The 27450-nt window shown below is 43.1% G+C and overlaps 1 protein-coding gene across 6 annotated transcripts in view; it reads right to left on the bottom strand.

The window, feature by feature from the left end:
* APBB1IP (amyloid beta precursor protein binding family B member 1 interacting protein) overlaps window positions 1–27450 on the bottom strand; it is a 128968-nt gene that overhangs the window by 30511 nt on the left and 71007 nt on the right. For 4 of the 6 annotated variants that reach the window (XM_065520428.2, XM_074001257.1, XM_045399714.3 and 1 more), the window contains 4 exons: window positions 24915–25074; window positions 22842–22963; window positions 3245–3331; window positions 628–771 (listed from right to left, as the gene is read on the bottom strand). In XM_065520428.2, the coding sequence (XP_065376500.1) occupies window positions 628–771; window positions 3245–3331; window positions 22842–22963; window positions 24915–25074 (513 nt within the window). The remainder of the gene's footprint in view (window positions 1–627; window positions 772–3244; window positions 3332–22841; window positions 22964–24914; window positions 25075–27450) is intronic. The other 2 variants (XM_074001258.1, XM_074001259.1) reach the window with 1 other exon arrangement.

Genomic DNA, 27450 nt, shown 5'->3' with positions numbered 1-27450 from the left:
AAGGCTGAGTGAGGCGGGCGGATTGCTTGAGTTCAGGAGTTGAAGACCAGCCTAAGAAACATGGTGAAAACCCATCTCTACAAAAAATACGAAAAATTAGCTGGGCGTGGTGCCATGCACCTGTAGTCCCAGCTACTTGGGAGGCTGAGGTGGGAGGATGGCTTGAGCCTGGGAGCCAGAGGTTGCAATTAGTCAAGATCATGCCACTGTACCCCAGCCTGTTGGTTAGAGTGAGACTCTATCTCAAAAGAAAAAAGAAAAAAAAACCTTATCAAGACTTCTAATACCTCTATGATTCCAGATAAAATAAATTTAACTATAATGACTATAGAACTATAGGGGTAAAAAGTCCTTGGAAATAGATAGGTAAAGAAACAAAATAATCTCTAGAAAAGTGCTTTTGCCATCATTTTTGAAACCTGACTTTAAAATAGATAAAATACTTTTACCTTCAAGAGAGCTATGGAAAAACTCAAGAAGATTTCAGTAATACTGTTCTATTTGTATACATGTTGCAGGATTATGGAATCTGCAGCAACAGCGAATGTATTTAACTTGCCACGTAAGGATTTCTTTAGTTTGACGCTTATGAAATGCTTTATTGCTAAGTGCTTTTTTTTTTCTGACCTTAGTCTTCCCTTTGGGTACATAATAAATTCCAGAAGCCCGTAAAAGAAAATAGCGCCTTTTCCAGGATTTCTTTCCATCTTCTTTCAAATAAAGAGCTCCTTCCAGTTCTGGTACAATGATAGATGTTCCACAGAAACTTTCCTGAAATTGAGATTCCGACGACACAAGACACACATGAAAGATAAAGCACGCATTTTTATTCACATTTAAACAAACTCGCAAATTAGCTTTTAAACTAAAAGTCAATTGTGTGTACAGCTCTGATCGAATGCATTTGTTTATATTATATGCTATTTGCCAAAAAAGGGGAAGAATAACACATCGGTCAAGAATCCTGGCTCCTGAGTTATGCCTCAAGGCCTCCTCACCACTTAGCTCTGTGACTGTGGGCCATTAAACCTCAGTCCACTTACTTGTCAAAATGGAATAATAATAGCCCAACTTCATAAGGTAGGTACAGTCTTGGCATGTTGTAAAAGTAAGCATTTAATAAAAGCAATTAATGTTATTATAAAATGGAAGACAGAAAAATTATTACTTTCCTGGTAAGTAAAATAGTTACTATTTCATTGCTCATAAATAGAACAATTATTATATATAATTCAACACATAAAATTGGGGAGGATAGTTAACGGGTACAAAAGAATAGAAAGAATGAATAAGACCTACTATTTGAAAGCAAAGCAGGGTGACTATAGTCAATAATAACTTAATTGTACATTTAAAAATAACTAAAAGAGTGTAATTGGATTGTTTGAGGGAAGGGATACCCAATTCTCTATGATGTGATTATGTCACATTCCTTGCCCATATCAAAATATATTATGTGTCCTATAAATATATACATATTATGTACCCACAAAAATTAAAAATAAAAAGAATAAAAATAAATAAGTTAATATTTTTTCTTGGGATAGTTTTCAAAGAAGGAAGAAGGCAGTTATTAATACATCAGTATCAGAAAAGAATAACAAAGCACATCTAGATGTAGATTTTTAAATCTCAAAAGTTGCATAGAATTACAGAATTCTTAATAAATTTTGTCTTAAAAATCAATAGAATAAAATTATATATTATTCTATTTTACAATTCAAATAGTCAAATTTAGATTTCACTTTCTTTTTTATAACTTTCAATATCTTCTCATTTAGTTTCATAAATGCAAAATAACTGGATTTTGCATCCTCCAAGTACATTTTTATGTAGTAGAGCTGGAACACATTTCTGTTCACACTCCCCAATTTCTCCCCAAATTTGGCTAGTATTAGTCATCCTGTTAATAGTCTCTTAAATTCAGGTTTTTACCCCCATTAGACAGCAGGATAATGATTTTTCATAGCACAGCACGCTTTGTATTTTCTTTTACATGCAGCTGTAAAACATTGCTGAAGTCCTGGGACAAGGACTCTCTTGTTGTGCCTCCCTGGGAAATGCCCGCTGTGCTCATGCTCCCAGGAACCAGAACCTGCAACACCTGAGCTCAGCATCTTGGGAGTGGCAGCTGGCTGTGGTAGCTGCTTGCTTTGGTATTGGGCTGTGAAGGCAGGCAGGCAAAAGACATGCGCAAGGTCTGGACGGAACCTTAGTGAACGCGAGAGGGCGCTCTTCAGAATGAGCCAATTGGCTCCAGGTAATGGGGCCGAGGGCATCACCAGGTCTTCTGATTTTTCAAGGGAGGTCCAAAATTTACTAACTCAGGAAAAGGTCCATGGATTGTCTCAGGGAAATACAACCTGGGCAACTCTAGCATGGCCATTTGTGACTTGAGATCTGGCACTCATTTCAGCTGCGTTATGTGCTGCAGAGCCTCGATTTTTTTTTTTTTTTTTTGAGACTGGATCTTGCTTTGTTGCCCAGGCTGGCCTTGAGCTCCTGGACTTAAGTGATCCTCCCACCTCAGCTTCCTGAGTAGCTGGATTACAGGTGTGTGCCCCCATGTGAGGCTCAGAGCCTTGATTTTTAGCACGTGAAAACTCACTAGAAGTTTCCAAACAATCAATTGCCAAATGAACTTCTGGAACACGCCCTAATAGTGGTCATCACAGACATCTGTATGGTCATCAACACAGTGCTTTCGCCAGCTCCCTGAATCTCTGCGATGATTCAATACAATTCGGAAACTGAGGTTCTCAGGGGGGCGGGGACTGTCCCATTAGCAAATGAACAGTGTTGGGCAGGGCCACCTCCTGTAACGGGTCCCTGACTCTGAATCTCATGCTTCCTACCACATCTGAGATGTTGGGAGAGCATCTTAGAGGTCCCTTTAAATAAGATTTGGAAGTCTTATGTCTGACTTCCGTGGAGCACTTAAGTAATGAAACATATGGAATGCCAGAAGATGAGTTTTATGAGGATTTGTCAAGTCTTTTTAAAAGTCAAGAATTATGAATCCCACTTCATTTGTCTAAAGCCACATGTTGTAACAAATGACTCAAAAAAGAAAAACAGTTGAATGATCTAAACAGCTATAATTTAGTAATAATTTGATTTTAACACCCCAACTTGAAATTCAGTGTGTCTTTAGATTTTTCCATTGTTCTGGGAAGAAAATGACTTAAAAATAGATAGAGCAAACGTCATTCTCTTTTCTTCCATTCTGCAAAATTAACCTTACCTCGAGTAAGGATTCCTTGTTCTTAGCATTCATTTTCTCATTGGTTTCCTTGCTTTCTTTTTTTCCTCTGTTATCCAAGTAGAAATTCTAAATAAAATGTTAAAAGATCAGATCAGTAAGTGTTCATTACCATGCTAGACGCTGCAAGGAACTCACAGTCTTGCAGGAAAGAAGATGTTAATTGTGTGAAATAAACAGGGAATCAGAGCATATGCTATCAATCAACCATCAGGGCCTTCCCAAATGCTGATACCGCATGGCAAGGCAGGATTGAAACCTCCTCACCCTCCCATAGTGTACAATCGATGAAAAAACGAAGATAGAAAACAGTAGTGAAAAATACTTCATTTAATTGCTGAAGTCCATGCGTGCACCATGCATGTTAAATGCTGGAAGCTGGAAGTCCTCAAGGCACTGGCAAGAGCTGGAGGCTGGAGTGAAGGTCAAGCTCATGTCCTATGCTCAAGAGGGGAACTGCTCTGGCAGGCAGATGCCACATGGCAGCTCAAGGCCTTGTAGGGGAGCAGGATTCTGGCTTATCAAGAGAATCCAGAAATATAGATGTTAGTAAATGTTAGTGACCTCTTTTATTTTTTAAAAGAACTACCTGGGTTAATCACAACACAAGGTTTACTATTTAGCAACTTCTAAGGACAGAAAGAAGCAGAAAGGGCATTTCTGGAAAGAAAACCAGCCTAAACAAAGACAGGGAGGACTATGAGCTAAAAGCATTCATAGGCTGGGTGTGGCTCATGCCCATAATCCCACCACTTTGGGAGGCTGAGGCAGGAGGATTGCTTGAGCCCTGGAGTCTGAGACCAGCCTGGGCAACATAGTAGGACCCTGTCTCTACTAAAAATAATAATAAAAAAATTAGCTGGGCATGGCAGCATGCATGCCTGTAGTCTCATCTACTCGGGAGGCTGAGGCTAGAGGACTGCCTGAGTCCAGGAGTTCGAGGCTGCAGTGAGCTATGATCACGCCACTGCACTCCAGCCTGGGCAACAGAGTGAGACCTTGTCTCAAAAAAAGAAAATAAAAAAATAAAAGAACTCACAAGTGGATTCGTGGTCTCTGAGCATGGTTCGTATTAATTTCTGGATCATACTTTGTTAATACTGAATATCAACGGGATGGCTAAAAATGAAGTGTGTGAGTTTCCAAAAAATCACGAGCACTCAAGGTCTAATTTTTACACAATAAGCGCAGCTGAGGTATCCATATGCACAGTGAAGATAATGAGTGACCACTGTTATAGTTAAAGTGCTGAGGATTTTATGTAAAAACATGGAGTTTTACAAAATCATACATAACAAATGTATTAAAGGCAGAAAATGTATCACAGAAGCACTGTGACTAAATTAAGGACCCTCCCGAATCTAGGCACAAGTGTTTATTTACACCATAGGAGTGTTTCTCCAATTATAACTCCCAGACCACCTTGAAACTTGATACAATGCATGTTCCTGGGTTACACTGGAATCTCTGGGATGAGGCCTGGAAATCTGCATTCCAATATGCTTTCCAGATGATTTTTATGCACACTGAAGTTTGAGTTTTTCTTTTCATTTGCTTTTTTTTTAGAGACAAGGTCTTGCTCTGTTACCCAAGCTGGAGTGCAGTCACACGATCATAGCTCACTGCAGCCTTGAACTCCTGGGCTCAAGTAATCTCCCCCACTCAGCCTCCTAAGTAGCTGGGACTACAGGCATGGTGACACATGCCTGTAGTCCCAGCTACTTAGGAGGAAATATGTCAAGTACAATTTTTTTTTTGAGACACAGTCTTGCTCTGTTGCCCAGGCTGGAGTGCTGTGGTGCAATCTTGGCTCGCTGCAACCTCTGCCTCCCGGGTTCAAGGGATTCTCTTTCCTCATCCCCCACCCCCCGAGTAGCTGGGATTACAGGTGTGCACCACCATGCCCAGCTAAATTTTTTTATTTTTAGTAGAGATGGGTTTTGCTATGTTGGTCAGGCTGGTCTCACACTGACCCCTCAGCCTCCCAAAGTGCTGGGATTACAGGCATAAACCACCATGCCTGGTCAAGTACAATTCTTTTGGTAATTCTTATTGAAAAAAGTTTATTTTAATATGTTTTTCCAAGACTTTTAAACTTTTACTTGTTATTTGAAAGGATGTTGTATTATGAATTAGTGCAGTCATAATATAGAATTCAGAAAACTATTTTAATTTTAAATGTTTTGCTTGAAGACCACGACTAGCCATATTAGGTAGCACCTGCCAGAAACCTGTGCTAAGGCTTTACAGGCATGATTTCATTTCATCCTCACAAGAACCCGATAACACAGGTACCACTGCCCTTGTTACTTTACAGACGACGAAACAGAAGATTAGGTGATTTTCCCAAGGCCGATTAGTGGCAGAACGTCGAGTTATTAAATAATTTTTTTTTTTTTTGAGATGGAGTCTTGCTCTGTTGCCAGGGTGGAGTGCAGTGGTGTGATCTCAGCTCACTGCAACCTCCAAATCCCGGGTTCAAGCAATTCTCCTGCCTCAGCCTCCCAAGTAACTGGGATTACAGGCATGCACCACCACGCCCGGGTAATTTTTGTATTTTTAGTAGAGACGGGGTTTCACCATATCGGCCAGGATGGTCTCGATCTCCTGACCTTGTGATCTGCCCACCTCGGCCTCCCAAAGTGCTGGGATTACACACATGAACCACCATGCCTGGCCAAGTTATTAAATACTTTTTCTCAGCATTAAAATTCTCTGAGTACAGAGCCAGGCACAATGGCATGCACCTGTAGTCCCAGCTACTCTAGAGGCTGAGGCGGGAAGATTGCTTAAGCCCAGGTGTTTGAGTCCAGTCTGGGCCACACAGTGGGGCCCTGCCTCAAAAAAAAAAAAAAAAAAAAGAAAGAAAGAAAAAGAAAGCTTTAAGTATCATAGGGGAGAATCTAGCACAACAATGTGAATGTACTTAGTACCACAGAAAGGTACACTTGAAAATGGTTAAGATGATAAGTCCTGTGTTACATATACTTTTCCACAATAACAAAAAATGTGATCCAACACGAGTTTGCCCATTCATACAAGAGTGATTTCAGGGTGCTGCTAGAAAGCAAACCTTGGCTTAGGAAGGCCAGATATTTGAATCATGTATGATGAATTGGAAGCGTGAACAGAGAGCCTAGTGAAGACTCCAAGCCCAGGGGCGGTGGCTCACGCCTGTAATCCCAGGCCTGTAATCCCAGTACCTTGGGTGGCCGAGGTGAGTGGATCACCTGAGGTCAGGAGTTCGAGACCAGCCTGGCTAACATGGCGAAACCCTGTCTCTACTAAAAATACAATTATTTGGGTTTGGTGGTGGGCGCCTGTAATCCCAACTACTAGGGAGGCTGAGGAAGGAGAATCACTTGAGCCTGGGAGGTGGAGGTTGCAGTGAGCTGAGATTGTGCCACTGCACTCCAGCCTGGGTGTTAAAGCAAGACTCGGTCTCAGAAAAAAAGAAAAAAAGAAAAGAAAAGAAAAAAAAAAGACTCCAGAGCAAGTGTTTGTCATCATCTGGGAAAGACAGAACATTTGTCACTCTCTGCAGGGAAGAACCTGTCTAAACCGTGAGGGGCCGCATTTCACCAGGGTGCCCGAAAGAGGCAGGATACGTAGCTGTACCTTTCTCTGAGAACTTTCTCTGACATACTTCTGACTTTTTCAGCTCCAGAATATCCTTCTAAGTGACCATGCTACACTATTTTTGTTTTTTATTTTAACGAAACAGCAAAAAACACAAAGTAAATCTGTGCTAAAGGAGGGCAGTCCTTAGAATAAGAATAATTCTTAGAATAATAAGACTGATTGCTTTCGGATCGGAACTTCCGCCTGTGGTGTGGGCGCCCACTCAATGCGGGCTGCTCTGGAGAAGTAGTGAGCAGAACTCAACATTTAGTCATTATATCCTGCAAATGGAAACTGGGTAAACCTGAGTCGAATAATAAAGGAACTTTAAAATAGGAAATGAGACTCTTGGTCACAGCTTGCTGTCTTTTCTCACAGCTTCTGGGAGTGCAACATTTGGGAACAGCTGGATAGGAAAGAAACAGCAAATACTTTTTAAACATCTTCTTGGAATAAAGAGTAAATCAAGCAAACAGTTATCAGGTCATGAAGAAATATTTGCGAGTGCCCTTTGTACATGTAAAACATCCCTGTTCTTTTTTTGGGGAGGGACATGATCTCACTTTGTCACCCAGGCTGGAGTGCAGTGGCGTGATCATAGTTCACCGCAACCTCCGCCTCCCAGGTTCAAGCAATTCTCCCACCTCAGCCCCACAAGTAGCTGGGGCTACAGGCACATGCCACCACGGTCAGCTAATTTTTAAATTTTTTTGTAGAGATGGGGTCTTGCTATGTTGTCCAGGCTGGTTTCAAACTCCTGAGTTCAAGTGATTCACGTGCCTTGGGCTCTGAAAGTGCTGAGATTACAGGCGTGAGCCACCATGCCCGGCCTCAAATCCCTGTTCTTAAGAAGGCTGCTATCACATGGAGAAGATAAATACAGATAGAGCATAGCGAGATGGACGGATGACTCTTTATCTATTGATGGGGAAGATATAAGAGACTACAAAAATTCAAAATGAGCCACCATCTAGAGATTTTCAGGAAGGAAAAAAATAACTATGGACTGAGATGGTCAAGAAAAGCTTTACAGAGGGGGTCAAAGTTTGAAGGAGGCCTTGAAAGTTGTTCAATGTTCAGCTGGGGGAAAAAAGAATGAGAATAGATTTCCAGGGAGGAGAACAAGCATGCATAGAGGCACACAGGTGTCTTTGGAGGACCAGTGAGCAGCCAGTCAGGCTAGAGCTGTGGGGTGAATGCAGCTCACTGAGTGAAGATCAGATCAGACCATCACTCCCAATTCTCTGCTCGCTGTCAGGTGACCGGGCAGTAACTTTCCCCAGAGTGGGTGAAGCTTATTTCCTTGCTTCACTTATGTTGGGTTTGGCCATGTGACTTGCTTTGACCAATAGAATGTGGCAGACGGGACGATGCATGGATTCTGAGCAGAGGGCTTGAGGTGCAGAGTGTGTTTCTGTCATTCACCTGTACTCTTGTCATTGACTGTGAGAAGAATATGTCACAGGTCTGTGCTGTCCAGGGCCAATCAGAGACACACGGGGCCGGACGCAGTGGCTCAGGACTGTAATCCCAGCACTTTGAGAGGCCAAGGCTGGTGGATCACCTGAGGTCAGGAATTCGAGATCAGCCTGGCCAAAATGGTGAAACCTCGTCTCTACTAAAAAGACAAAATTAGCTGGGCCTGGTGGCGCATGCCTGTAATCTCAGCTACTTGGCAGGCTGAGGCAGGAGAATGGCTTGAACCCAGGAGGCAGAAGTTGCAGTGAGCTGAGATGGTGCCATTGCACTCTAGCCTGGGCCACAGGAGCAAAACTCCGTCTTAAAAAAAAAAAAAAAAAAAAAAAAAAGACATGGAACTACCTAAATCTAAGTCTAAGTTATACTCTGGAGCTAAAGACAGGCGACCTGCAGACCCAGGAGAGAGGAAATGTCTGTTTCTGCAAACCAGTGGGATTCTGAGGTAGTTTTTTTTTTTTTTTTTTGAGACAAGGTCTTGCTCTGTTGCCCAGGCTGGAGGGCAGTGGATCATAGTTCACTGCAGCCTTGAACTCCTGGGCGCAAATGATCCTCCCACTTCAGCCTCCTGAGTAGCTGGGACCACAGGTGCATGCCATCACACTCAGCTAATTTTTTGATTTTTTGCCAAAACTGGGATCTCCCTATGTTGTCCAGGCTGGTCTTGAATTCCTGGGTCCAAGTGATCCTCCTGCTCTGCCTCCCAAAATGTTGGGATTACAGGTGTGAGCTACCATGCCTGGCTTCTAAGGTTGCCTTTCATGCCTCAATACACTGACTAATCGCACATACCCACACTGGGTGGTGAGAAGATCCAGGGCACCGAAGTCATGGGTAGACCTTCCTTTAACACAGTAGCCCATGCTGGGGACCATAAAGGTGATTACTATGTAACTTTCCTTCTAATCACACCTGGTCCTGGATGGTCAGAGACTGCCCTTGGTGGGCTGAGGGAGGCTGGAAGGGAATGGAAGAATGATGCCACAAGGTATTAATACTTTTCTCCCACAATAGCTGCCAGGCTGGTGGCTGAGACCCTTCCACACCTGAGCAGAAGAAGCTGTGTTTCTGTCTCTGCTCCTCACTCATGCAGCCACCAGCAGAGTATAATCACCATCAAATTTCAGTTAAGAAACAGAATAATCTGTGGAATAAGAGTTGCCTAAAATATCAATAGTGATTATTGTTAAAGAGTGAGATTATGGGTGATTTAGATTTTCTTCCTTATATTTTCCTGAATTTTCCAACTTTTCCTTTTATAATAAATTGATATTATTATTATTAATATTTTGAGATGGAGTCTCACTCTGTCACCCAGGCTAGAGTGCAATGTCGCGATCTCGGCTCACTGCAACTTCCACCTCCCGGGTTCAAGCGATTCTCCTGCCTCAGCCTCCTGAGTAGCTGGGACTACAGGCACACGCCGCCATGCATGGCTAATTTTTGTATTTTTAATAAAGACAGGGTTTCACCACTTTGGCCAGGATGGTCTTGATCTCCTGACTTTGTGACATGCCTGCCTGGCCTCCCAAAGTGCTGGGATTACAGGCGTGAGCCACTACACCCGGCCAGATATTATTTTTAAGTTAGCAAAAGAAAGTTATTAGAAGAAATAAAAAGTAGCATAATAAGGAACTTATTTGAGGAACTTACTTGAGGCACAACCTTACATGAACTGACTTTACCTCTTATAAGGTTGTACCTTACATGAACTGACTTTACAGATTCCTTTTCTGAAAAAGAGATTCTTTAGGCTTCTAGCAGTAAGAATGGCTTATGTGAATACTGGAATGATTTTCCATGTTCATACTCCTTCCTCAATTCTCAGACCTCTATTTTGGTTTCAGGTGACAGGGTTTAGGACACACTATCCCAAACTATGGCACCTTGTCATTTGAGAAAACAGAAGAAGCAAGAAGAGCCCTCTGAGCTCTTCCTGTCCTTCTCCTCTGAAGCAGGTCTTAAAAGAATCCTCCGACCCTTCTCTAAAGTAAGTCATAGGATCCTCGTGAGACAGGCACCCACCCTATACCCAGAGGAAAGGGATGTCCCTATCTCTGAAGACACAGGGACCCAGAGAAGAATTGGAACCCACCTTGCCAAGTTCCCCCAGTTTATTTCCATTAGATCATACACTTTTGTCCTGCAATCACACTTCTGCACGACTGTCCGCAAAAATACCCAGTTCTTCCTGTTTCTTCGGATCTTCATTTCTGAAAGCTCCTATGTTACTTACATTAAATAAATTTGTGTGCTCTTTTGGTTGTTGTTAATCTGTCTTTTGCAATAGTGACCTCAGCCATAAGCCTAGCAATGGGTTAGAAAATGGTTCTTTCTCCCCTACACAGGCAAAGTCACTGATTTTTGTACAGTAGGCTTTTAAAGTAAAACTGCCTTTATGAGGATAACACTGTTCTACTGCCCCAGCCCACTTTCCCAAAAGAGACCACATCTCCTGGGCAAGAGAGCCTCTGTAGGGGAGAAAAAGTCTTACCTTTTCCTCATCCATTGCAGAGGTCATGGCTGACACCCCTATAACAAGAGAGAGTAACAAGAGGAACGCAACACAAATTCATCTAACCAAAGTTTTATATGACATAGGAGCCTTCAGAAGTCAATATCCAAAGAAGCAAACTACGTATTTTTACGCTAAGTTGAAGACTGAACTCTGACCTTTTTTTTTTTTTTTTTTTTTTTTTGAGACAGGTCTCACTCTGTCACCCAGGCTGGAATGCAGTGGCATGATCATGGCCCACTGCAGCCTCGACCTTCCAGGCTCAAGTGATCCTCCCACCTTAGCATCTTGAGTGGCTGGGACTACAGGGATGCATCACCACGCCCAGCTAATTTTAAATTTTTTTATAGAGATGAAGTCTCACATGTTGCCCAGTCTGGTCTCACACTCCTGGGCTCAAGTGATCCTCCTACCTCCCGAAGTGCGGGGATTACAGGTGTGAGCCACTGTGCCTGACGTTTTTTCTCTTGCCAAGATTCCCTTTTTTCTTTCCTTTTGTTTTTTTTAAAAAAAAAGAAAAAAGAAAGAAAAATAAACGCATAGATTATATGCAATCTTGCCCAAATCCTTTCTAAGGGGCCAGGGGAGTCATACCCTACAAACCACAAAATCTCATGAAATGTGTTTTTAATTAACTCTGTAGAGTGGAGCTTACTTTCCAACCTGATTCCGGTACAGTATCACATGATAGACAGCAGACCTTCTCATCTTCACGTAGGCATTCCTTTCTACTGACTTCAAGTCTTTAGACAAAGCTCAGTTCTTTCAACCAATTGATAACTCAAGAATCCCTAAAATCCACCTATGACATGTTAAGCCTCTGCTTTGAGATGCCCTGCCTTTTTGGGAACCAATGCATACCTCCCACATATTGATTTATGATTTTATCTGCAATTCCTGTCTCCCTGAAATGTACAAAACTAAACTGCAAGCCACAACTGCCATAGGCATACTTTTCAGGACCTCCTGAGACTGTGTCATCTGGACTCGGTCACTCATATTGGCTCAGAATAACCTTCTTTATTTAGTATTATTTAATATTCTTTAAATATTTTGGCATAATTTGTTTTGTTTTGTTTTGTTTTTTTCCATCATCAATCTGATGAAAGAAGTGGTTAATTGTGGAGAAACATGATCCAATGGCAATAAACTGGGGGAGCTCAGCGAGGTCTGTTTGTTTTGATTTGTTTCTGTGTCTCTGCGTGACATTCTCCCCCCCAACCAGGTATGGGGCAGGACGCTTGCCACAGGAGGACCTTCCGGGGCAAAGGGAGGAGGTCCATGAGTGATCCTTCTAGGTTTCATGGCTTGCTTTGGGGAGAAGAAGTTGAGTTTCTATAACCTGCTTCAGGGGATAAGTGGGGAAGGAGAAAGGAGGGTGGGAGAAGGTCACAGAGATTGTCTGGCATCTTGGGTCCTTCTAATCTCCTTCGGTTTAAAGTACTCAGCATGCCACGGTGCCATATTTTTGGGGCACTGTGTTCGGAGTGCTGGCACCCACCTAGGTCCTACTGACTATTGAAGATGAGAAATGATGTCATAAATTATTATTTCCTAATAGGCACAATGGCTTTGTAAAGCAGAGGACAGTTAACCATGGGGGAGCCTGAGCCACTCACAGTGAGCCAACATTCAAGGCCAGGGTCTTCCTTTTTTAAGAAATTTATTTATATTTTGATTTTTTATAGAGATGGGGTTTCCTGTGTTTCCAGGCTGGTCTTGAACTCCTAGCCTCAAGTGATCCTCCCACCTTGGCCTCCCAAAATGCTGAGATTACAGATGTGAGCCACTATAGTTGGCCTTGGCCAAGGGTCTTTCAGCTGTGTCCCCCCGTCCCTCCATGTCCTATAATTACATGAAGCCCCTCCAAGAACGTGCTGTGTAAATTGTCACATCCTCAGTCTTGAAGTGTACCATTTTCTAAAGTGGACCTGCCTGAGAATGGACGGCCCCTTTCACAATTGCCTTTTCACATGTTAGAAAGGAAAATTGCACCTGCACCCACACAGAATCTTACCGCCCCAGGGTAAGGCTCAAAGGCCCTAAACAAAAGGACAACTTGAAACACCAGCGCAGAGAAAGAAGACGACTCATCACAAATGCTTTTGGAAGTCATGCGGATTCTAATTCTTTGCTTTCAACATAATAGAAGGTACCTAATTATCTGGTCAGCTGATGGATGAAAAGAATCATCACTGATCCTCCTGTGGCTTTTGGCTAGTACCTTGGAAGGAGTTCAAAGAATTGAATGGAATTCTTCTGTTCCCATCTACTTATTTATATGAACAAAGTCTCTCAGTATACAAAGTACTTAACATCTGTAAAAATGAAAAACTGGAATATAATTGATAAGGAACTTCATCCTTTGATCCTGGAATTAACCAGGGGGAAAATGGCTCCATCTGTTTCTAACATTAAGAGATGTCCCTTCTCCCCATTTTTTCTTTCTTTCTTTCTTTCTTTTTTTTTTTGGAGATAGAGTTTCACTCTCGTTACCCCGGCTGGAGTGTAACAGCACAGTGTTGGCTCACTGCAACCTCCACCTCCCAGGTTCAAGTGATTCTCCTGCCTCAGCCTCCTGAGTAGCTGGGATTACAGGTGTGTGCCACCATGCCCAGCTAATTTTTTTGTATTATTAGTAGAGACAGGATTTCACCATGTTAGCCAGGCTGATCTTGAACTCCTGACCTCAGGTGATCCACCTGCCTTGGCTGCCCAAAGTGCTGGGGTTATAGGCATGAGCCACTGTGCCTGGCCTCCCATTTTTACTTTTCATGTTTAATTAGTATCAACATTTATAATTAAAAAAAGGTTTCTATGTTGTTTCGGTCAACTGTAATTTTTTAACCCTTAAGTTTCCTATGGTGACAGAAAAGAAAAGCTCACCCATCAATTTATAAACATAATTAGTTGAAGAGGAGTATGGGACAGAGAATAATAAAAGACTTTTAAGCATATCAATATATTACAATAGGATAAATCTTTGGGGAGAAAATGAAATGGAAACAGTTCAAAGGGGGGAAAAAAGGAACAATATAAAATGTCCCAAATGTTGAAAAAAGCTTATTGTACATCACCAAAAGTGAACATTAATGTCAATTTTGGACTTTGGGTGATAATAATGTGTCAACGTAGATTCATCAACTGTGACAAATGTGCCATGCTGGTGTTGATAGTGGGGGGAGCTGCATGTGTGCGAAGGCAGGGGATATATAGACACTCTATTTCTGTCCAATTTGACTGTGAATCTAACTGTTCTAAAAATAAAGTCTATTAAAAAAAAAGCTTATTCATGTGCTTCTTAAAAAGATGATGGTGAGAATCAGATTGCCATGGAACTGTATTTAGATTCCATTGAATAGTTTTTTTAAACTGTCAACATTTAAAATATGTTGGACATGGAATTCTTTGTATCTATTTAAACTTGTAAGCCGGGTGCAGTGACTCATGCCTGTAATCTCAGCACTTTGGGAGACCAAGGTGGGCAGATCACGTGAGGTCAGGAGTTCAAGACCAGCCTGGCCAACATGGTGAAACCCCATTTCTACTAAAAATACAAAAATTAGCTGGGCATGGTGGCACATGCCTGTAGTCCCAGCTACTTGGGAGGCTGAGGGAGGAGAATCGCTTGAACCTGGGAGGCGGAGGTTGCAGTGAGTCGTGATCACACCACTGCACTCTAGCCTGGGCGACAGAGCAAGACTCCATCTCAAAAAAAAAAAAAAAAAAAAATTAATAAATAAACTTGTGATGAAAAAATTTAGATGTCAGCAAACAAATGTGTGAGGTGGCACATGGATTTTCAAACTTCTTCTAGGGTTATGCAAGCACGAAGTTTGAGATCCATTTATAGAGGCAGCCATCATCTGAGGTTGGCTATAGGGGCTATGTGGGAACAGATGAGTAAGTTGAGGAAAGGAGTCCACCAAAGGGGAGAAGAATGACACAGCTGTGCACAGGGACAGAGAGTGACAGAGAGAGATGGACACCCAAGGGAGGGCTGGGGCCAAGATGCTTGCCATCATGATCCCAGCAATGCTCCAACCCCTACACCAGTCCCTGGGAGGTTTGACTGTACTTCCTATCTTTCATTCCAATGAGATGCCTCGGGATCCTTTCAGTAATCACTCTGAAAAAATTCTAATTAGAGCAGTATCTGTTTTTATACCCAAGGATCACCACTGACAGTTGACGGCAGGAGCTAACAGTATTTGTGCACTCAGATTTCAGCAGTGCCTCTGGAAAACCAGTGATGGTCTTGCACCCTCACCAAATCTCAATAGTTAGACTCATACTTGGCTCTTACCTCTTGGGAGTGAAGCTAAAACAGTGACCGTTCCAAAAAGCTGGTAAGTTACTTTCAAATGGAACAGTGCATAACGGCAACCATCAGGAGAATTCATTAGGAGTTAACTCTATTTTCTTTCATTTAAAAATGGGGTGATCTGCTATTGCCTCCCCAAATGTAGACAAGTTATCCTTTTGGAATTCCTAATTAAGCATCTTTCTGTTCACAAATTTGCAGAGTTTGGTTTCTCTATATTCATTTTAGATAATCTATTACATAGAACTTTACTGCAGATGACTGCTGAATTTCAGTTGGGATCAAACCACTTTACTTTTATGCATAACTCCACAATGTAACAACTGGTTTTCATGCTGGATTTGATTTTGTGAGGTAGGAAGTACAGCAGCATCAACCATTTGACAAACTGAGAAGTGAATTGAAGTGTTGTCAAAGAGCATACCAAGATCACACAGCAGGTGACATTTGAAACCCGGGTGCGTGAAGCCACTTTTCCAGTCACCTTTGGAAATGGATGCCTAGTAATTATGCCTGCACAAGCATATCACTAATGTCTCCAAATTCTTACTTACTGTTGCTTCTGAAAATGGAGCTCAAAGCCTCCCTCTGCATTCACTTTCTTGCCTCTCCCAGGCACTATCCCCAAAGACAAATAATTTGTAAAAGACTTCTGTTAAGTATTGAAGACTTCAGTATTGGGACTTTAAGAATGAAGTTTTAAAGAGTTTTGTACAGTTTGATAATTTTCCAGAAGAACTGACACTCTGGGTCAGGTAAGCTCTTTCTTAATTAAGCTGCAAGTATTAATCTGTCTTAGTCTATTTCTCTTGCTATAGCAGAATACCAGACAGTGGGTGATTTACAAGGAAAATAAGTTTATTTGGTTCATGGTTCTGGAGGTTGGAAAGTCCAAGGACATGGTGGAAGCTTCTAGGGAGGGCTTTCAGACTGTGTCATAACACGGTGGAAAAGCAGAAAGCAAGTAAGCAGGCATGAAAAAGATGGCAAGAGCAAGCTGAGCTCACTTTTATAACAACCATGTTGCCCAGGCTGGTCTTGAAATCTTGTGCTTAAGCAATTCCCCCTTGCCTTGTCCTCCCAAAGTGTTGGAATTACAGGCGTGAGCCACTGTGCCCAGCCTTAAACAAACTATCAAAGGGTATTAGTACAAAGCTTCGACAAGAATGCTTTAGGTACTTCAAAATTACAAAGCCTCCCTTTTAGGAGTCATGACATCGATGAGAATGATCACAGCCTACTTCTCTCACTCTAAGGTCAGCAGGCAGAAGCCACTATGTACGCAGGGCACTGGCCAGAAGATAGATTCAACCAAACACTGAGAAAATGGAAATACATTTACTTAAAATTGGCCATTTCAAAAATGCCTCCACTTCAATTTTGGTCTTTACATTTGATTGTAGATTAGGAGAATGTATAAAAGTTGGCTTTTAAGAACATATTCTTATGCAAAATAATTCATCAGGAGAATTTCTGCTTCCCGCTATGGTAGAATAGTAATGGTTTGGGTTCATGGCCTGGCCCAAATCTCATCTCGAATTGTAATCCCCAGTGTTGGAAGTGGGGCCTGGTGGGAGGTGACTGGATCATGGGGCAATTTCTAACAGTTTAGCACCATGTCCTTAGTGCTATCTCATGACAGAGTTCTCAGGAGATCTGGTTATTTAAAAGCATGTTGCATGCCCTCTCTCTCTCTTCCTCCTGCCCTAGCCATGTGAGGTGCTCACTGTCCTTCCCCTTCACCCTCTGCCATGACTGAAAGTTTCCTGAGGCCTTCCCAGAAGCAGATGCCACCATGCTTCCTGTACAGCTTGTAGAACCATGAGCCCATTAAACCTCTTTTCCTTTTTTCTTTTTGAGAGGGAGTTTTGCTCTTGTTGCCCAGGCTGGAGTGCAGTGGCACGATCTTGGCTCACTGCAACCTCTGTCTCCTGGGTTCAAGTGATTATCCTGCCTCAGCCTCCCTAGTAGCTGGGATTACAGATGCCCCCCTACCCTCACCACGTCCATCTAAGTTTTGTATTTTTAGTAGAGACAGGGTTTCATCACGTTGGCCAGGCTGGTCTCCAACTCCTGATCTTAGGTGATCCACCTGCCTCACCCTCCCAAATAAACCTCTTTTCTTTATAAATTACCTAGTCTCAGGTATTTCTTTATAGCAGTGTGAGAATGGCCCAATACAAGTAGCTTGCAGTAGACAAAACAGTTAGAAATGCTGGATTTAAAAAAAATCTGTGTGAAGGCATTGGAGAGCTATTGAAGCAATTAGGACTCAAGGGGTCAAGATCCAAGACAGAAATGAACCATAAAGAGGTGTTCAGGTCTCTAGAAAGCCACACTTCCCCTCAGGGCATTTGTTGATGCTTAGTCTAGGGTGAGACTGGGAATCATGGCAAAGGATTTGAGCAGGCACTTCACAAAAATGGGTATTCAAATGGATAAGAAACATTTGACAAGATGCTACAATCGCTGGCATCAGGAAAATTCAACTTAAAACCACAGAAGATGCCACTACAAACCCCTGGAATGGCTAAATTAAAAAACTAATGGCAACACCAAAGGCTGTCAAGGATGTGGAACAACAGGAATTCTCATACAATACTAATGGGAGGCTGAATCATAGAATCTGTGTGGAAGCTGCTTGGCAGTATCTACTAAAACTAAACATATTACCCAGCCTGGCTAACATGGTGAAACCCCGTCTATACTAAAAATACAAAAAGTAGTGAAGTGTGGTGGTGAGTGCCTCCCAGCTTCTTGGGAGGCTGAGACACAAGAATCACTTGAGCCAGGGAGGCAGATGTTGCAGTGAGCTGAGATTGTGCCACTGCACTCCAGCCTGGGTGACAGAAGGACTCTAATTAAAAAAAAAAAAAAGGTTGGGTGCGGTGGCTCATGCCTGTAATCCCAGCATTTTGGGAGGCTGAGGCAGGCTGAAGTGCAGCTCGAGACCAGTCTGGCCAACATGGTGAAACCCCGTCTCTACTAAAAATACAAAAACTAGCCAGGCGTGGTGGTGGGGGCCTGCGATCCCAGCTGCACAGGAGACTGAGACAGGAGAATCATTTGAACCCGGGAGGCAGAAGTTGCAGTGAGCCGAGATTGCACCACTGTACTCCAGCCTGGCTGACAGAGCGAGACTCAATCTCAAAAATGAAATAAAATAAAAAAATAAAACTAAACATATGCACAACCTGTGGTCCAGCAATTGCACCGTAGGTATATATGCAAGAGAAATGTCTACACATGTCCAACAAAAGACATGTACTGTACAAGAATGCTCCCAACAGCATTACTGGTTAAAGCCCCACCCTAGAAACAAATCAAATATCCATCAACAAGACAATGGATAAATAGGTTTTGGTATAGTCACACAATGGAATACTAACGGTGAAAAAGAATAAGCTAGTGCTGTGGGCAGTAGCATGAATGAGAGTTGAGTCAAAGCAAAGCAAAATAAAACCAACCTAGGCAACATGGTGAGAGCCTGTCTCTTAAAAAAAACAAAAACAAAACTTGGCCGGGTGTGGTGGCCTGCGCCTGTGTTGCCAGCTATGCCGGTGGCTGAGGCGGGAGGCTCACTTCAGCCTGCAAGGCGGGGTTGCAGTGGGCCACGATCGCGCCGCTGCAAGATCTGGCTGGGCAACAGAGCAAGACCCTGTTTCAAAAAGAAAAAAGTACTGTGATATAATTCCATTTCATATATAAAGTTCAAAAAGAGGATGGCCGGGCGCGGTGGCTCAAGCCTGTAATCCCAGCACTTTGGGAGGCCGAGACGGGCGGATCACGAGGTCAGGAGATCGAGACCATCCTGGCTAACACGGTGAAACCCCGTCTCTACTAAAAAAAATACAAAAAAAACCTAGCCAGGTGAGGTGGCGGACGCCTGTAGTCCCAGTTACTCGGGAGGCTGAGGCAGGAGAATGGCGTAAACCCGGGAGGCGGAGCTTACAGTGAGCTGAGATCCGGCCACCGTACTCCAGCCTGGGCGACAGAGCGAGACTCCGCCTCCAAAAAAAAAAAAAGAGGAAATGCTAAGGAGATAGAATCACGACGACCTTTGTAACGGGTAGTAAGGACTGGAAGGGCCATGAGGAAGGCTGCTGCACCTCCCTGAATGCTGTTATCTTCATGTGGGTGGTTCACTTTGTAAAAATTCAGAGTGTACCATTATGATATGTGCACTAATTCATTAGTTACCATGGCAAACTGCAGATGCCCACTGAAGGACTGAAAGACATGCCATCCCCCAAAATGCTAGATTGGTGCACTGATTACTTCTAGTTGAAAACATTGGAGAAATTGGGGTCCCAGAAAGGGTGAGCCGACCTTCTCTTCCTGCAGGCAGCAAGCCATCAGGATTCCTCTGAAGGGGAACCCTCAGCGTTTCAGGGCGAGAAAATAGCCCTTATCACCAGAGACTGGGAACTGGGCTGCAAAGGAGCTGAATAAATACACTCAACAAAGTAACCTTTATCTTCCACTATAGATAAAGTAACCCTTGTCTCCCCCCATAGATCTTCTGGTGATGCCCTTTAGTGAAAGGAATATAAAAACGCAGGACCCCAGTTTGTGCTGCCCAAAGGAATAAAGGAAGCTGAAAGCTGAGTCATGGAAGACGCTGCCTTGCACCCTTTTGTTGCTAAACAGACAGCTACAAATAAAAGGTTAAATATCTCCACAAGGAGCAATTCTATGTTCATCTTATCTTCTGTAAAGTTCCAACTTACTGAGCGGGAGAGGAATACAGTTATTCACTCTTTCCCTACCTGCTCTTTTTCTCTTGCAACATGTGCATTACCATGCCCCTCCCTCTTTCCCCTCCTTGACTTTTCCCCTTTACGTTTTTTTTGTTTTTGTTTTTGTTTTTTTTGAGATGGATCTTGCTCTGTCACCCAGGTTGAAGTCCAGTGGTGCTATCTCGGCTTACTGCATCCTCTGCCTCCTGGATCCAAGCAATTCTCCCTTCCTCAGCCTCCCAAGTCGCTGGGATTACAGGCGTCCACCCCCATGCCCGGCTAAGTTTTGTATTTTTAGTACAGATGGGGTTTCACTATGTTGGTCAGGCTAGTCTCGAACTCCTGACCTCAAGTGATCCGCCCACCTCAGCCTCCCAAAGTGCTGGGATGACAGGCGGGAGCCACCGTGCCTGGCATCCCCTTTAAATGTTGAAGCCCTGAAATTCATCTTTGGAGAAGGGCACAGACCACAGACTGTTTCTGTGATTCTGTTTGTTTGTTTGTTTTCTTCTAGGCGTGTCCTTAAGCCTTGGCAAAAGAAACTTCTAAACTGATTGAGACCTATCAAAGACTTTCTGGTTTACACTCCCCTAGAAACTTCACTGCCCCTAGCCAGATCCTCTTTGTTCTGTCATTTCTTCTCAAATTTATTGTTCTTTGTTAAAAAAGTATAGAAGCATCTTGCCTCGGCGACTTCTTTAGACTTTGGAGTCTTGTGAAGATCCCCATGTAGATGTAAAACTGATAAAAATGTGTATGCTTTCTCTCGTTAATCTCTCTGGTGTCAATTTGGTTTCTAAATCCAGCCTAAAGGGGTGTGGAGGTAATCTCTGATCCAGCCTAAAGGGGTATGGAGGTAATCTCTGACTCTCCCACCACGGCTAATCTTAGTTAGACAATAGCTATACCTTCTCTTATACAATAGCATAGCCATGTTGCATGACTCCTGAGCATTATTTTTACAGATTCAAGGGGAAAGGTGCCTCATGGAAGAGTTATGCAAAGTGGTGGCCCTGAATGTAACTCTCTAGTTTTAGCTGTGCATATGGTTGTTCAGATAGACACTACATTTCTCAGCTTTTCTTGTAGCTCAGTGTCATTATGGAACTAACTTCTGGCCAATGGGATGGAGGCATAAGCCTGAATGTGCATTTCCCCGGCTCTTCCCTCACTTCCTACGGACTGGAAAATGGCGAGGCAGAAAAGCTACCATGGAACCAAAGATGGAAGCCGCATATTGAAAATGGCAGAGCCAATCTACTAGGTCTACCTACCTGTGTACCTGTGCCTGGACCAGTGTGTGAGAGAGAAATAAGCTTGTAGCTTGTCTGAACCACTGATTTAAGAGTCTCTTTGCTACAGCAACTTAGATGGTACCTTCACTAATGCAGTTGTTAAAGCATGGCATTGGGCCAGGTGCAGTGGCTCACGCCTGTGATCCCAGCGCTTTGGGAGGCCGAGGCGGGCAGATCATGAGGTCAGGAGATCGAGACCATCCTGGTCAACATGGTGAAACCCCATCTCTACCAAAAAAAAAAAAAAAAAAATTAGCCAGGGGTGGTGTCATGCGCCTGTAGTCCCAGCTACTCGGGAGGCTGAGAGAGGGGAATTGCTTGAACCCGGGAGGCAGAGGTTGCAGTGAGCCAAGATTGCACCACTGCACTCTAGCCTGGCAACAGAGCAAGACTTTGTCTAACAACAACAACAAAAGAAAAAAAAAAAAGCATGGCGTTGAAGGTAGTTACGGGTGGAAAACTTTGTATTTTTATTGCTTAATATTTATCACAAATAATGCTATTTAATTGCTTTGTTGTCAGTCAGCCACCATACAACCTAAGGAAGACCCCAGAAAACAGCATTTATAGGATACATTTTCCCACAAGGAAGCTGCCCTAATTCTCCCTCTAATGATATGACACTTTTTTTTTTTTAAACCTGTAAAAGGGAAAGGTGTTTGGAAAATGGAGAGGAACTTCTTCACCTTTAACATTCTTTGATTTTCAAAAAGAAGGTAATGACCCTCACACAATTATAGTTGCTCGAGGCCTCAGTTGGGAAAAAGCCTGGAAATCCTTGTACACATGACTTGAAGGAAGCATTTTCAAATATGAAGAACAAATATGAAAAAAAGAACACATATAAATTTATGCTTTTTACTTGCACAAATTGTTTGTAACGAAATCACAGTAACTTGCACATTTTCCAGGTGGTCCTTTTAGTTTTCCTGGCAAATATAAGCACCAAATACAAACAACAAAGAAAAGAGCATCTTTCAAGCAGGAAGCAGGAAGAACCAACAGTGAGTGCATGAAGATATATCGGATTAATACAGCCACACAGAAACAGGGACAGAAGAGAATCAGACAACCACAGAGAGATACATTTTGGATTTGGAATGAAAAAAAAGCAAAATGGATTCTTCTCTTTCTGAATCCTTCAAAGGGCTGTTAACTTACATACAGCTTAAGAGCTGAGTCTGTGTTTATTTGAAAATAATATATTTGTAATATTTTGTGAGACAATGAATGGTGTGGTTAGTATACAGGTGACATTAAAACAAATCCTTGGCCGGGCGCAGTAGCTCATGCCTGTAATCCCAGCACTTTTGGAGGCAGAGGCGGGCAGATCACGAGGTCAGGAGATCGAGACCATACTGGCCAACATGGTGAAACCCTGTCTGTACTAAAAAATACAAAAAAGTTAGCTGGGCCTGGTGGTGCATGCCTGTAGTCCCAGCTACTGGGGAGGCTGAGGCAGGAGAATTGCTTGAATCTGGGAGGCGAAGTCTGTAGTGAGCCAAGATCATGCCACTGCACTCCAGCCTGGGCGACAGAGTGAGACTCTGTCTTAAAAAAGAAAATCCTTCATACTTTATAGGGTTTAATAATATGCAGGTCATCTTACCTGGGGGTTTTTAAATACAGCATATTTCTCCTCTTTCTGCAAAAATAGTACTTTATTTTCTGTGTCTCTTGTCCAGTCTGATAAGACTTCAACAACATTTTCATGGTCTTCGAAAAACCTCTCTGATGAAATAAGAAAAGGTATTCTTTCAGACCCAAGACATCAGGGGTTCCAAGTGAGAAGCAAGCTATTACTGAGTTAATCTTCATGAGTTTCATCAGGTGCCTAGGATTCTTATTAATAATTCTCACATGATGTCACACTGTAATATTTCTATTATGTTTATCTTTCATTGTCTTCAAGTTATCTTCCATTAAAAACAAGATGAAAAAACCCATAACACAGGCCGGGCACGGTGGCTCAAGCCTGTAATCCCAGCACTTTGGGAGGCTGAAACGGGTGGATCACGAGGTCAGGAGATCGAGACCATCCTGGCTAACACGGTGAAACCCCGTCTCTACTAAAAAAAAATATAAAAAAATAGCCGAGCGAGGTGGTGGGCGCCTGTAGTCCCAGCTACTCGGGAGGCTGAGGCAGGAGAATGGCGTGAACCTGGGAGGCGGAGTTTGCAGTGAGCTGAGATCCGGCCACTGCACTGCAGCCTGGGCGACAGAGCGAGACTCCATCTCAAAAAAAAAAAAAAAAAAACAAAAAACCCATAACACAGTGACAATGGTCAGCTGTCACACTTTTTTCTTTCATTTTGTTTAAGAGATGGGGTCTCACTGTGTTGTCCAGGCTGGAGTGCAGTGGCTATTCACAGGCTCAAGGCTCAAGCAATCCTCTTGCCTCACCCTCCCAAGTAGCTCGGCCTACAGGCATATGCCAGTGTACCCGGAGACATACTTTTTTCATACCGACATTTTTTACCTTAAATAGTCCCAGATGGTGGCAAACATTCTACGTGAGGTGGACAGTCAGTCAATGACTGGTGGAACACTTTGAATGAAATTGTGAGAGTCACAGTGTGTACTCCAAAACATCACTCCTTAACATTCTAAAAGCAACGTGTGAATGCTTGAATTAAAACATAAAGAAAGGCTTTCATTTCTTCCCTTGACACATAGAACTGAAGACAACTTCAAGGGACTGTTTTAGTGTAAACCATTTTATCCAGAAAAAAAATTGCTCCTAAAGCTTCCAGCACAGGCAATTCTGTCCCACCCAGCTCTCCTGAGGGACGACTGTCCCATTATTAAAAATGAGAAATGTGGTATGTGTGCCTATAGTCCCAGCTACTCGGGATGCGGAGGCAGGAGGATCGCTTGAGCCTGGGAGCTGAGGCTACAGTGACCCATGACTGCGTCATTGCACTGTAGCCTTGGTAATGGAGCAAGACCCTGTCTCAACGCCACCACCACCACTACCTAGAATGAGAAGTAACAGTATATCTTCAGTTAACCTTTTTTCCGCTTTTGAAAAATTCCACCAATTTCTACCAATTGTTCTTTGCACTCTGAGGCTGAGCCTCTTCCACAAGACAAAGTGTCAGAGATTAAGCAAGTGGGGAGGGAGGAGGGGGAAATGAGCACTGGTGGGAGACTGTGGCAGGGTTATGGTCGGTTAAGGAAGCAACCACTAAAGAGGCATTAGCCGACAGATACCCAGCCTCTTCTGCCACCTGCTCAGCTTATTAACCATGCAGTATCTTAGTCAGTATCATCCAGTCGCTTTCTTTCCCAAATGGAACCACTAGAGAAGCAGCAGTAATAATGCTTATATCCCCCAAGGTCTGGCCACCACCTGCTAGAATCCAACTCTCTTCACTACAACAAAATGAAGAGTCGAGCACTAAATCTCATATAAGGGAAGTGAAAGCCTTGAACCAAAGTCTTCTCAAGGAAGAACCAGGCCAGGCATGGTGGCTCACGCTTGTAATCCCAGCACTTTGGGAGGCCCAGGTGGGAGGATTGCTTGAGCGCAGGAGTTTGATATCAGCCTGGGCAGCATAGTGAGACCCCGTGTCTATTTTCTATGTAAAATTAAAGAGAAAAAAAGAATAAACCCAGGCCCGTAATACAGCAAACCCACAAGGTTTTTGGAGTACAGCCCATTGCTGCGGATGGGACTTACCAATTTGTAGTTCCGGGTAGATTTCATAAAGACACCAGTCTACACTGCAGTCACAATGAGTTTTCTCGAAAAGGTTGTCCAGAACATCTCGGGCTAGCTGCCGCTCATCCACCATCAGTGACTTTGTGCCGTTGTCGTCCATGTGCACCTTGACGACGAGCTGAGGATAGAACCATGAGGCAGCCAGTAAATTTCAGCAACTGGAGAAGGCTACTAAGATAAAGGTTTCAAAGTTGCTACTGTTTCTGCACATTTATATGAGAATGTGTTTGGTGAACTTGCTCCATCTAAACTCACTTGCATGCCAGGCACTTGTTTTAGGTGCTAGGATTATAGAGGTGGAGAAACCAATTCACAAAAAGAGAAAATAGATAATAAACAAAGTCCTTGTTTAGCCTTCAGAGACAGGGCATTCTGGTGGCAGAGACAGAAAACAAAGAGAACAAAAAAAGTGCTAGCTTCTTTCTTTCCCAATAATCTTTCCCTTTTCTTATTCCATCCTGGAGCCCAGAAACTTTTCTAGATTAAAAGCTATGCCTGTATCTTTATTATTATTATTATTATTATTATTATTTTGAGACGGATTCTTACTCTGTCGGCCAGGCTGGGGTGCAGTGGCGTGATCTCAGCTCACTGCAACCTTTGCTTCCTGGATTCAAGCGATTCTCTTGTTTCAGTCTTCCTAGTAGCTGGGATTACAGGTGCCTGCTGCCATGCCCAGCTAATTTTTTTTTTTTAATTTTTAGTGGAGATGGCGTTTCACCATGTTGGCCAGGCTGGTCTTGAACTCCTGACCTCAGGTGATCCACCCACCTTGGCCTCCCAAAGCGCTGGGATTACAGGTATAAGCCAGCACCCCGGCCACCTGTTTCTTTATAATAAACTCTTCTCTTTTGCTTAGCTGGAGTTGAGTCCCATTTCATGCAACCCAAGAGTCTGAAGACACCAAGTTGGTTAATCCACAATTCTTTGAAGGTCCACAGGGCATATCTCAACACAGTGTCACTGAGGGGACCCCACTGAGAGACAGATAGTTACAGCAGGGCACATTTGAGATCAGAATTGGATTAAGTGAAATGAATGTAGACTGAGAAATAAGCTGTTTTGCAGGCACATGATGAATCTAATTTTGGGGTTGTTTTGTGTGTGTGTGTGACAGGGTCTTGCTCTGTTGCCTAGGCTGGAGTGCAGTGGTGTCATCTTGGGTTACTGTAGCCTCGACCTCCTGAGCTCAACTGATCCTCCCACCTCAGCCTCCTGAGTGGCTGGGACCACAGGTGTGCACCACCACACCCAGCTAATTGTTGTTCATTTTTTTTTGTAGAGGCAAAGTCTCACTATGTTGCCCATGTTGGTTTCAAATTCCTGGCCTCAAGCAGTTCTCCTACCTCACCCTCCTAAAGTACTGGGATTACAAGCATGAGCCACCGTATCCAGCCCCTAATTTATGTTTTATTCCATTTTCAAAATATTCTATTGAATTAAATTCACAATAAAATTGATAGTAATCTTATTCCAAATCTGTAGGTTTGGAGGAAGCTGCATTTACTTATCTTCAACAAAAACACAGAATATCCTTGACTTTTTCTTGGCAACTTGTCAAAGTTATTAAAACACCTGATTCAGCTGGGTACGGTGGCTCACGCCTGTAATCTCAGCACTTTGGGAGGCTGAGGCGGGCAGATCATGAGGTCAGGAGTTCAAGACCAGCCTGACCAACAGGATGAAAACCTGTCTCTGCTAAAAATACAGAAGTTAGCCAGGTGTGGTAGCATGTGCCTGTAATCCCAGCTGCTCAGGAGGCTGAGGCAGGAGAATCTCTTGAAACTGGGAGGCAGAAGTTGCAGTGAGCTGAGATTGCAGCACTGCACTCCAGCCTAGGGGATGGAGTGAGACTCCGTCTCAAAAAAAAAAAAAAAAAAAAAAGGAAAGAAAACAACAACAACAACTAAAATCTTATTCGTTAGAGAGACCCTGATTTTCATGTAATGTAACAGAATTAATTCGTGAAATAATGCAGCTAGGCTTTGGATTTTCTTTGACACCTGTGTATTTGTAGCATATGAGCTTATGGTTGGTCCTGGTTATTCACCAATAAGACGCATCGTTATTAAAAAAAAGTAATTAGATGGACTGAAAAGGGAGAGAGAAACCATAAATTTGATAACATTTCTTTCTCTCCACAAGTTTGGATTAGGTTCTGAGCAGCCAGGTTCTGTCCCATTCCTGCCTCCCATCCAAGTACTAACCAGGCCTGACCCTGTTTAGCTTCTGAGATCAGATGAGATGGAGCATGATCAGGGTTGTATGGCTGTAGCTTCATTCCTTCCTAACACTCTATAGTTAACAGATTGAAGAGTGTAGCTCCTGTAGATGGTTCTGCAGAGTTACTGATAGCAACGGAAGGGTGTGTGTGGTGGTAACCATTTGGATGAGTTGCAGGCAGCAACCAAAAGTTGAAGCACTCATGTAACACCTTCTATTTCCAACATTCACATACACCCCCAAGATCAAAATGTAGACATGGGGCAGTCAA

The sequence above is a fragment of the Macaca fascicularis genome, chromosome 9 (assembly GCF_037993035.2).
Source record: "Macaca fascicularis isolate 582-1 chromosome 9, T2T-MFA8v1.1".
Taxonomy (NCBI): domain Eukaryota; kingdom Metazoa; phylum Chordata; class Mammalia; order Primates; family Cercopithecidae; genus Macaca; species Macaca fascicularis.
This window is presented reverse-complemented; position numbering and strand designations above follow the sequence as displayed.